Raw genomic sequence first — 11,429 nt, forward strand, 5'->3', positions numbered from 1 at the left:
TAGACATTTTTCAAAAGAAGACATACGAATGGCCAAGATGTACATGAAATGCTCAACATCACTAGTCATCACGGAAATGCAAATTGAAACCACATTGAGATACCACCTCACCCCAGTTAGACTCGCTATAATTAAAAAGATGTTGAATAACAAATGCTGACGAGGGTGTGGAGAAAAGGGAATGCTCCTGCACTGCTGGTGGGACTGTAAATTAGTACAACCACTATGGAGAACTAATACAAATTTAAGATAAATGAAATGAAAAGAACAATTGTTTAGTGTGCTTTTATTTATATGTGAATCTAACTATTTCCTGTAGGAATAATTAATGTAAGATAGCACCATAAAAATCTAAACTCTCTTTAAAAATAGGTGCTGAAAGCCTCTGCCTACTAATTTCTTTTCAGTCAATTTTCTGAGTGGCACATTGTGGTTTGATAAAAAAGGGTTGATGAATAATACATTTTTGGTATTTTGGCATGGTAAATAAATAGTGCTTGAAATTTAAATTTTGTATAGAATAGGAAGTTAAGGGATAATATGACTTTTAAGATTAACTAACTTTTCATTTCATTCTAAAATAAGTTAGTCCTTGGTGCTTCTGTTGGTTAGTATTTAGCCTGGATTTTATACCTTTCTTTTTTTGTTTTACAATTTAGGTCCCTCAAGACCCATTGAAGTTTTACAAGAAGATTTACTTCTGCCACAGTTGCCAGCTCTATTTGCCTTCCACAGAGTTTGCAGTCTCATCCACCTCACACCGCATCTACCGGTGTCGTAACTGCATTAGCCTTGAGAATGAGGCTCAACAACGGGAATCATTTTTGAAGTACAAGTGTTTACTTCAACGGCTCTATTATACAGAAGCTGGTTATGAAGACGATTCTAAAATTGCCTTCTTGATGCAGGTATGATCAATAAGGGGTGCCAGTCATGGCTGAATTCTGTCTCTACCAAAGAGGCTGTCTTGCAATCTTGTGTGTGTGTGTATGTGTGTGTGTGTGTGTGTGTGTGTGTGTGATTGTTTAATGACTGTCTATTCCACTAGACTGTAAGCTCTGGGAGGGCTGGGCTATGCCTTTTTTCTCCTCCTGCTCACCATTATGTCTCTATAAGCTATTACAGTGTCAAGTTCATATAGGCCCTCAATATTTTTTGAATGAATGAATGATTTTTTCAGAAGCCAAAGTTGCATATAAACATACTAGTGTTCATGGATAATGGTAATAAGTTGTATATACTGAATATGACCATGATGGTAAATAATATGAAAAGTAAAAACTAAGACTCAGAGAAAGTAAAATAAAACCTTAGGGAACAGCTTTGAGTGGATACTTGTCTACTTAAATTTTCTATATAATACCACCCACAACTGGAAAGTTTCTGGCAGCTGTTGTAGTATCATCTTTTCTAGCATTACGTAAAAGCTAGGTTGTATTAGTTGAGCTTAATATATTGAATTAGCATGGAGGTTTCTCAAACAATTACAGATAGGTATACCATGCGCTCCAGCAATCTCACTTCTAGGTATATACCCAAAGGAATGGAAATCATCATGTTAAAGGGATACCTGCATTCCCATGTTCATTGCAGCTCTATTTACAATAGCCAAGATATGGAATTAACCTAAATGTCCATCGATGGATGACTAGTTTGAGGAAATGTGGTATATATACACCATGGAATACTACTCTGCCATAAAAAGAATGAAATTCTGCCATTCACAGCAACATTGATGAGCTAGGAGAAAATATCGTTGAGTAATATAAGCCCGGCACAGAGGAAAAGTACTGCATATCCTTACTCATAAGTGGGAGCTAGGAGAGAAAGAAAGAAGGAAAGAAAGACCACAGTGGTGTGTTGGACTTGCAGAGGGAGAGAGCATACATAGGACTGCACAGTGGGGTGGGGAAGGGGTGAAGGGGAGAGAGGTCAGGGATTGATTGGGTGAGGGACATAGGGAATAATCACAATTTGTGGTAATGGCCATGCTGATAGTATTGATCTGGCCATCACATCTTGTGCGCAAGTGGTGATGGTCAGCTTTGTACACCATGAATATGCATAACCAATAAAGTAAAATAAAAAGAAAATCACTATTGACAGGAAACTTTTGTTCATACAAGTACATAATAAAGAGTGTAAGACCATTTTGTAATCATTCAAACATGTATAACACTTGCAATTATATGCAAAGAATCTGACAGCTAAAAAAAAATATTGAATTATCCGTTTATGAAACACTGTAGTAGCTGGTGGTGACAGGTTCTTTTTTTTCTTTTAACTATAATAAATTGTTTAGGTTTTTCCATGAATTTTACAGAAAAGATTCCTGGTTTCCCAGACAAGCTTTTTAAAATAATGGTTCTTTTTTCTTTGCTTATTCTTTGTGAAGTTTGCCCCTCTCTTGCAATTATAAATTTATATATACAGACCTCATGATAAAAATTTATTCCAAGAGTTTTAGCTAATACATTTTAAATTTTTAAAAATGTTTTAAACAGTTATTTTATTTCCCCTTTCACTCTTTTCTATTAAAACAACAGTCTTTTAATTAACAATAAGTGAATTACTAGATCTTTATTAAATATCAGCTTTCTCATTTGTAAAATGGCCCTAAAAATCCTTAAAAGGTTTCTATAATGGTCCTGAGTATGATGATAGCTACTAATGAATTTTTGAAAAGTATTTAATACCATATCTCTATTAAGGCTATATTAAGGTACAATTATCATACTGAAAAAAATATATAAAGCTTACTCTGAATTAAAGATGGGGTCATTACTGTGAGACTGATGAAGCAGTTTAGGCAGAATGAACAGAAGTTTGGCAGAAAATAAAAGGCTATGTGCCACTGAAACCTCATAAATAACGTTTCAATTTAAAAAAATATACTAAATATAATTTTTCTTGGAAGTAATACAACGATCTTTAAAAAAATTTATGTTTAGAAGGAAACATTATTTTTCAAACTTATTTTGGCATGCAGCTACAGGATATTCAGTTCCTAACAGAGAAGATCTGGGCATCCCAGTCAGTACTCAGTGCCTCGGATGATCTCAATGACCTGGTCATGGTCAGATGGGATAAGTCCCTGGAGTGGTCCCCCTGGAACTGCATTCTTCTTACCAAAGATGAAGGGGCTGCTCATCTCAAGCTGAAAAATATTGAAGAGGTAAGAAAGTTAAACTTTATTTGGGAGGTTAATCATTGAAACGATTAGAGATAACTTGACTGCCTTTCAATACATTCCAAACATAATTTAAATACTTCCATTGGATTAAGAAATAGAACTCATGGATTAGCAGTAACAAAATATGTAAATGGTATGTATGGGGGAGATTAAAATTAAAACGAAGTTAAAGCATGTAAAAGATAAAGAGATTTGAATGTATTACAAGTACTGAAACATGATACACCCCCTCCTAATAGCTAGTTTAACCATAATTCCACAGTAAGTTCCATGAAGGCCGCTATTTTGTTTATCTTATTTGCGTCTATATCTCTAATGCCCACAATTGTCACAGACTAGGAGTTTAATAAATATTTGCTGAATGAGTAAATAATTATTAACAACATATGGCTATCATGAAACCCAGAATCTGTCCTCCTTTGATTAATCATCATGAGTCTTCCTAAAAGCACACTCAATTCTCAAATAAATTTTGTTTATAATTTTGTACTGTAAACAGCAATCATACAGATGGGCTATATTTCTGAGGTTTCATTTTTTATTTGCTTATGGCCAACTAGGACTGGAGAAAGCACTGCAAAAATTAAATAACATTTAATTTCAGTAATTTACAAGTGGTAATCTGTGAAACATTTTTGTGAACAAAATTGAGGGGTCCCTGATGAGTTCCTAGAGAGCTCCATTTGCACTAGGCAAGCCCAGGATCCCAAGAGCTGATACTGATATCTCTGCCTTCCATTGAGTAAATTGCTGCACCTTTAAATCCATGCAAGATGTCAGCTCAGGGAAATTCAAATATAATAGTCATTTTGAGTAGTGCTATTCCGTCCCTGTTTTGGGGGGGGAGGAAGAGGAATGGTATAAAGAGAAGAAACTAGTTAAATTTTTAGCTTTTTCGAATACTTTTTGAGAATTGTAAGAAGCCAGGCTAAGAAAAAATTCACTCTAGGGATTGAAAGGGCAGCAAGAAATTGAAGCTGTGTTAAATGTTATATTTAGTAAACTGAGCTGCCTCATAAATATTTAATCACTGGAAGCATAGCCAATACTAGCAATATCATTTCATCTAGGACCCACAATGAGATTGAAGTTCATTCCCAAAGCTGATATTCCAGTGCTTCTTCAATTAATCCACATAACTCCCTTTGTGTATTTAATCAAATTACTGAAGTATCAAATTAAATGTTCTATTCACATGCATTTCTAATTCCAGGATGCCAATCTTATTGAATTTCTATAAATAGATGTAAGGTTCTCAATCAGCCAAACTAAAAAATATTTGCATTTTTTATGGTTTGGGTCTGTCATAATCTTTTACGTATTAACATTTAGTTTAGTTAAGAATAGTTTATATCTTGTAGCAAGTTAAAGCATTTCCAGAATTTCCTTAATGCAGGGATATATGCTTTCTCGGAAGGTAAAAAATATTTGAAAGTTAAAATAATCTTGAATCCCTTAATTATGACACAGATTATAGGAAATACATGAAAAAAGATTTTTGTGAAATCTGAGGCAGATTGATCTCTCGTAGTGTGCACATTGGCCAAAGTAGGAAGAATTATGGGCTTCAAATCAGCAGTACTGACCCAGTTCTTCCCCATCTCTGTCACCAACAATCTGCAGGACATTGAGATCTGCCCTCTTTGCTTCATAAGTATTTATAAAGATTAGCTAAAAATGTAGACTCTGTAAAGAGGACAAAAGTAGGCCTGGCTTTGAATTCTGGCTCTATCATTTACGATATTGGGCAGGTTTGTTAATGTCCCAGTGCTCCAGTTTTCTCATCTATAAAAGGGGGATGATGTATCTCATCATAGGGAAGCTTTGAGGACTAAATAGACCATTATTTAAAGTTGTCAGCATAGTGTTTGATATGAATCAACTTAGGTAGTAACTATGTATAAAAAAGTACTTTAAAATTTTTTGGTGGATTTTTTTTTTTATTTTTATTTTTTTTATTTTTTTTTATTTTTTTATTTTTTATTTTTTTATTTTTTTATTTTTTTATTTTTTTATTTTTTAATTTTATTTTGTCGATATACATTGTGGCTGATTAATGCTCCCCATCACCAAAACCACCCTCCCTCCCCCCTCCCCCCTCCCCCCCAACAATGTCCTTTCTGTTTGTTTGTTGTATCAACTTCAAATAATTGTGGTTGTTATATCTTCTTCCTCCCCGCCCCCCGGTTTGTGTGTGTATGTGTGTATGTGTGTGTGTGAATTTATATATTAATTTTTAGCTCCCTCCAATAAGTGAGAACATGTGGTATTTCTCTTTCTGTGCCTGACTTGTTTCACTTAATATAATTCTCTCAATGTCCATCCATGTTGTTGCAAATGGCAGTATTTCATTCGTTTTTATAGCTGAGTAGTATTCCATTGTGTAGATGTACCACATTTTCCGTATCCACTCATCTGATGATGGGCATTTGGGCTGGTTCCAACTCTTGGCTATTGTAAAGAGTGCTGCGATGAACATTGGGGAACAGGTATACCTTCGACTTGATGATTTCCATTCCTCTGGGTATATTCCCAACAGTGGGATGGCTGGGTCGTATGGTAGATCTATTTGCAATTGTTTAAGGAACCTCCATACCATTTTCCATAGAGGCTGCACCATTTTGCAGTCCCACCAACAATGTATGAGAGTTCCTTTTTCTCCGCAGCCTCGCCAGCATTTATCGTTCATAGTCTTTTGGATTTTAGCCATCCTAACTGGGGTTAGATGGTATCTCAATGTGGTTTTGATTTGCATTTCCCGGATGCTGAGTGATGTTGAGCATTTTTTCATATGTCTGTTGGCCATTTGGATATCTTCCTTAGAGAAATGCCTACTTAGCTCTTTTGCCCATTTTTTAATTGGGTTGCTTGTTTTCTTCTTGTAAAGTTGTTTGAGTTCCTTATATATTCTGGATATTAATCCTTTGTCAGATGTATATTTTGCAAATATTTTCTCCCACTCTGTTGGTTGTCTTTTAACTCTTTTAATTGTTTCTTTTGCTGTGCAGAAGCTTTTTAGTTTGATATAATCCCATTTGTTTATTTTTCCTTTGGTTGCCCGTGCTTTTGGGGTCGTATTCATGAAGTCTGTGCCCAGTCCTATTTCCTGAAGTGTTTCCCCTATGTTTTCTTTAAGAAGTTTTATTGTCTCAGGGTGTATATTTAAATCCTTAATCCATTTTGAGTTGATTTTAGTATACGGTGAGAGGTATGGATCTAGTTTCATTCTCCTGCATATCGATATCCAGTTATCCCAGCACCACTTGCTGAAGAGGCAGTCCCTTCCCCAGTGAATAGGTTTGGTGCCTTTGTCAAAGATCAGATGGCAGTAAGTGTGTGGGTTGATTTCTGGATTCTCTATTCTATTCCATTGGTCAGTGTGTCTGTTTTTATGCCAGTACCATACTGTTTTGGTTATTATAGCTTTGTAGTATAGCTTAAAGTCAGGTAGTGTTATGCCTCCAGCTTTATTTTTTTTGCTGAGCATTGCTTTGGCTATTCGTGGTCTTTTATTGTTCCATATAAATGTCTGAATAGTTTTTTCCATTTCTGAGAAAAATGTCTTTGGAATTTTGATGGGGATTGCATTGAATTTGTATATCACTTTGGGTAGTATGGACATTTTCACTATGTTGATTCTTCCAATCCAAGAGCATGGGATATCTTTCCATCTTCTTGTATCCTCTCTAATTTCTCTCAGCAGTGGTTTGTAGTTCTCATTATAGAGATTTTTCACCTCCTTGGTTAACTCAATTCCTAAGTATTTTATTTTTTTGGTGGCTATTGTAAATGGGCAGGCTTTCTTGATTTCTCCTTCTGCATATTCACTATTGGAGAAAAGAAATGCTACTGATTTTTGTGTGTTGATTTTGTATCCTGCTACTGTGCTGAAATCATTTATCAATTCCAACAGTTTTTTTGTAGAGGTTTTAGGCTGTTCGATATATAGGATCATGTCATCTGCAAACAGGGACAGTTTGACTTCATCTTTTCCAATCTGGATGCCCTTTATTTCCTTCTCTTCTCTGATTGCTCTGGCTAGTACTTCCAACACTATGTTGAATAGGAGTGGTGAGAGTGGGCATCCTTGTCTAGTGCCTGTTCTTAAAGGAAAAGCTTTCAGCTTTTCCCCATTCAGGATGATATTGGCAGTGGGTTTGTCATATATGGCTTTAATTATGTTGAGATACTTTCCCTCTATACCTAACTTATTGAGGGTCTTTGTCATGAATGAGTGCTGAACTTTATCAAATGCTTTTTCAGCATCTATCGAGATGATCATATGGTCCTTGTGTTTGAGTTTATTAATATGCTGTATCACATTTATTGATTTGCGTATGTTGAACCAACCTTGCATCCCTGGGATGAATCCCACTTGATCGTGATGAATAATTTTTCGTATGTGTTGCTGTATTCTGTTTGCTAGTATTTTAGTGAGGATTTTTGCATCTATATTCATCAAGGATATCGGCCTGTAGTTTTCTTTTTTGGTTATATCTCTATTAGACCTAAAGAAGGAAATAGACACTAATACCATAATAGCAGGGGACCTGAACACTCCACTGTCAATATTAGACAGATCATCTAGGCAAAGAATCAGTAGAGAAACACAAGATCTAAACAAGACTCTAGACCAATTGGAATTGGCAGATATCTACAGAACATTCCACCCAACAACCTCAGAATATTCATTCTTCTCCTCAGCACATGGATCATTCTCCAGGATAGATCACATATTAGGTCACAAATCAAGTCTCACTAAATTCAAAAAAATTGGAATTATCCCATGTATCTTCTCAGACCACAATGGATTAAAACTAGAAATTAATAACAAACAAAACTCTGGAAACTATACAAACACATGGAAATTAAACAGCATTCTACTTAATGACATATGGGTCCAAGAAGAAATCAAGCAGGAAATCAAAAAGTTTATTGAAACTAATGAAAACAATGATACATCATACCAAAACCTGTGGGATACTGCAAAAGCAGTATTGAGGGGAAAATTTATTGCATTAAATGCTCACTTCAGAAGAATGGAAAGATGGCAAGTGAACAACCTAACACTTCACCTTAAAGAACTAGAAAAACAAGAACAATCCAATCCTAAAGTTAGCAGACGGAAAGAAATCATTAAGATCAGAGCAGAACTGAATGAAATTGAAAACCAAAAAACAATTCAAAAGATCAACGAATCAAAAAGTTGGTTTTTTGAAAAGATAAATAAAATTGACAAACCATTAGCATGGCTAACAAAAAAAAGAAGAGAGAAGACTCAAATAACAAAAATTAGAAATGAAAAAGGCGATATTACAACTGATTCATCTGAAATACAAGGAATCATTCGAGACTACTATAAACAACTGTACGCCAACAAATTTGAAAATCTGGAGGAAATGGATAAATTTCTGGACACACACAAGCTCCCAAAACTGAACCGTGAAGACGTAGAAAATCTGAACAGACCAATAACAATAAAGGAGATTGAAGCTGTTATCAGAAGGCTCCCAACAAAGAAAAGCCCAGGACCAGATGGATTCACAGCAGAATTTTACCAAACATTCAAAGAGGAATTGACACCGATTCTTTACAAACTATTCCAAAAGATTGAAACGGACGCAAATCTCCCAAACTCATTCTATGAAGCAAACATCATCCTGATACCAAAACCAGGTAAAGATATAACCAAAAAAGAAAACTACAGGTGCATTTTTAATTGTAATAAAAAAATCATTATTGGTTTAAAAAAATCTGAACAGAATAAAAGGTCATAATATAGAAAATAAGTCTCCTGGGCTGGCCCTGTGGCTCATTTGGGAGAGTGCGGCACTGGTAGCGCCGAGGCTGCAGGTTCAGATCCTATATAGGGATGGCCGGTGTGCTCACTGGCTGAGCCTGGTGCAGACCACACCGTGCCGAGGTTTGCGATCCCCTTACCGGTTAGAAAAAAAATTTTTAAAATAAATAAATTAAATAAAGAAATAGATAGATAGATAGATAGATAGATAGATAGATAGATAGATAGATAGATAGATAAAACAAAATAAATCTCCTGATAACCACCCATCCCTATATCCAAATTTCAGGGATAACTACTATGTCTTGTGTATAATTTATTGAAGTCCTCTTATAAGTTTTCTATATACATGTGAGTATATATTCTTTTTTTGAAGCATTTATTTCATGTTAAGTTATTCTGCAACTTGGTTTTTAAACTTTACTTAATAATAGTTATTGAATCTTTCTGTATTATATTACTCTTTAAGAGTTACTTATTATTTCTTAGAATATATGTAACATAATATGCTTATTTTGTCTTTTTTTTTTTTTTTTTTTGTCTTTTTCGTGACCAGCACTCAGCCAGTGAGTGCACCGGCCATTCCCATATAGGATCCGAACCCGCGGCGGGAGCGTCGCCGTGCTCCCAGCGCAGCACTCTCCCGAGTGCGCCACGGGCTCAGCCCTTATTTTGTCTTTAAAAATAATTTTTGGTTCTATAACAGCACTTTGAAAACCTGTAAAGTTCTGCACATGCATAAATTAATATAGTGTAATAGAAATGTGTTCATTTTCCTTGAATGAAATGTGGGCTAAGAAGTGGTAGAACAAAGACTAGTGAAAAGGATGAGTATTTTAACCAATTTAGCTAGAATAAAGGCTAAGAAAGTTGGGCACATGACACCCTATACGAAATCAAGCCTCCAAATACAAATGGAAGAGAGAATGAATAGTTGGTTGGTCACTAGCAGTGGTTTGGATGTAGAGAGAACATAAGGAGAATCAGGGAAGGCTTCCAGGTTAGAGCGTTATAGAAGCTGAGCTCTGAAAGATGAATGAGTTAAAAAAAAAAAAAAAGTGTATTCTGGGCTGAAAGAACTGAGAAGCCAGGCAATAAGGCAAGACAGTGTTTTTACCTGGCAAAATATATCTGTGACATTTAACAGAATTTGATTTTCTTTTCTTTGCAGGGATATGGACGTTCATTTATTCACAAGATCAAACACAAACACATTCTGGCTAAGAACTATTTTTCTCAGATTCCAGTGCTGGCTTCATTTATACTTGATGATGGTGAAATAGAAGATATCAGGAGGAATCATTGCTCAGACACAACACCTAAAATTATAGAAATCCAGAGGCCTTGTCCTTAGAAGATCCAGGAATATTTGTCTAATGATCGGTATTTTTGTCCACTGCTAATAGAGTAAATACAGAGGTCACACAATATGGAAATAGAATTTTACCTTTTTATTAATTTCAATTGTTTTTATTTTTCATAGTATTACAAGTGGTATGAAGAGAAAACATCTCTATATAACTGTTTTATTGTTAGGCAATTAGTGTTAAATCAAAATGCAATTTTGTTACTGAAATTAATATTTTAAAGTAAGGAGAACATTTTGTTTTTACATATTTTCAAATTACATTTTAAAAAAATTTCGAGTGCATTATAGTTAAAATCCAACAGCTAAACAAAAACTAGGCTTAATTTTTAAGCCAAATAATTTATTTTAGGTAAAATGTACTTAGAGGAGAGTAATCAACATATGGATAGGAGGAAATATTATAGAATTCTCTTTCTTGAAAATATATGTAGGATAATAGACTTTATATTTTATTACAGGGATTTGAATCTTCCTTTTATTGCCCACTTTTACCTTTCATCCTTCTCATAATCCCAATAAAACAACTGAAAACAAAATATCTGTATTCCATGCTAGAAAATAAGGTAAACAGTGGAACTATCATCCTGTGGGAGAAAAACTCCCTGTGGGTTAATGATGAAACTCTGCAGGAAGAATAAACAGGTCAAGTAGACTATAACAACCCCGTTCTCCAGTAAACCAAAGGAATAACCTTGACCACATACAAGGGTACTCCAAAAAGTTTATAGAAAGATTCGCATTATCTTTTAGTCCTATTTTTCCATGCACCTTTCAAAGTGCCCTGGTATACCTCGTATGTCAGGGACCTACAATGATGAACAACGGGGTGTTAGTCCATCTTAACAGGAAATAGATGGCACACTCAAAATGGCATAACTGAAGGAGAGTTTATTTACAAAGGGGCTTATGATAAGGTAAGATGTGGGCAGAGTGTAGGGAAACTAAAGGAATAGTGCAAGAACCCAGGGCCAGTATCACACGGGCTGTCTCCACCCCTTGTCTCAAATGAACTTGGTGAGGGAGAAGTCTGGAAACCCATGGAGTGTGAAGAAGATTACTGAGAGGAT

General features: G+C 35.1%; 1 protein-coding gene across 1 annotated transcript in view; it reads left to right on the forward strand.

Moving 5' to 3' along the window:
- Nucleotides 1-10,347, forward strand: part of IQUB (IQ motif and ubiquitin domain containing) — a 56,939-nt gene extending 46,592 nt beyond the window's left edge. The window contains exons 10-12 of the mRNA XM_063101029.1: nt 660-908; nt 2,990-3,175; nt 10,165-10,347. Coding sequence (XP_062957099.1) covers nt 660-908; nt 2,990-3,175; nt 10,165-10,347 — 618 coding nt within the window. The remainder of the gene's footprint in view (nt 1-659; nt 909-2,989; nt 3,176-10,164) is intronic.
- Nucleotides 10,348-11,429: the final 1,082 nt, after the last annotated feature.

Source organism: Cynocephalus volans, chromosome 6 (genome assembly GCF_027409185.1).
Source record: "Cynocephalus volans isolate mCynVol1 chromosome 6, mCynVol1.pri, whole genome shotgun sequence".
In the NCBI taxonomy this organism is placed as follows: Eukaryota; Metazoa; Chordata; class Mammalia; order Dermoptera; family Cynocephalidae; genus Cynocephalus; species Cynocephalus volans.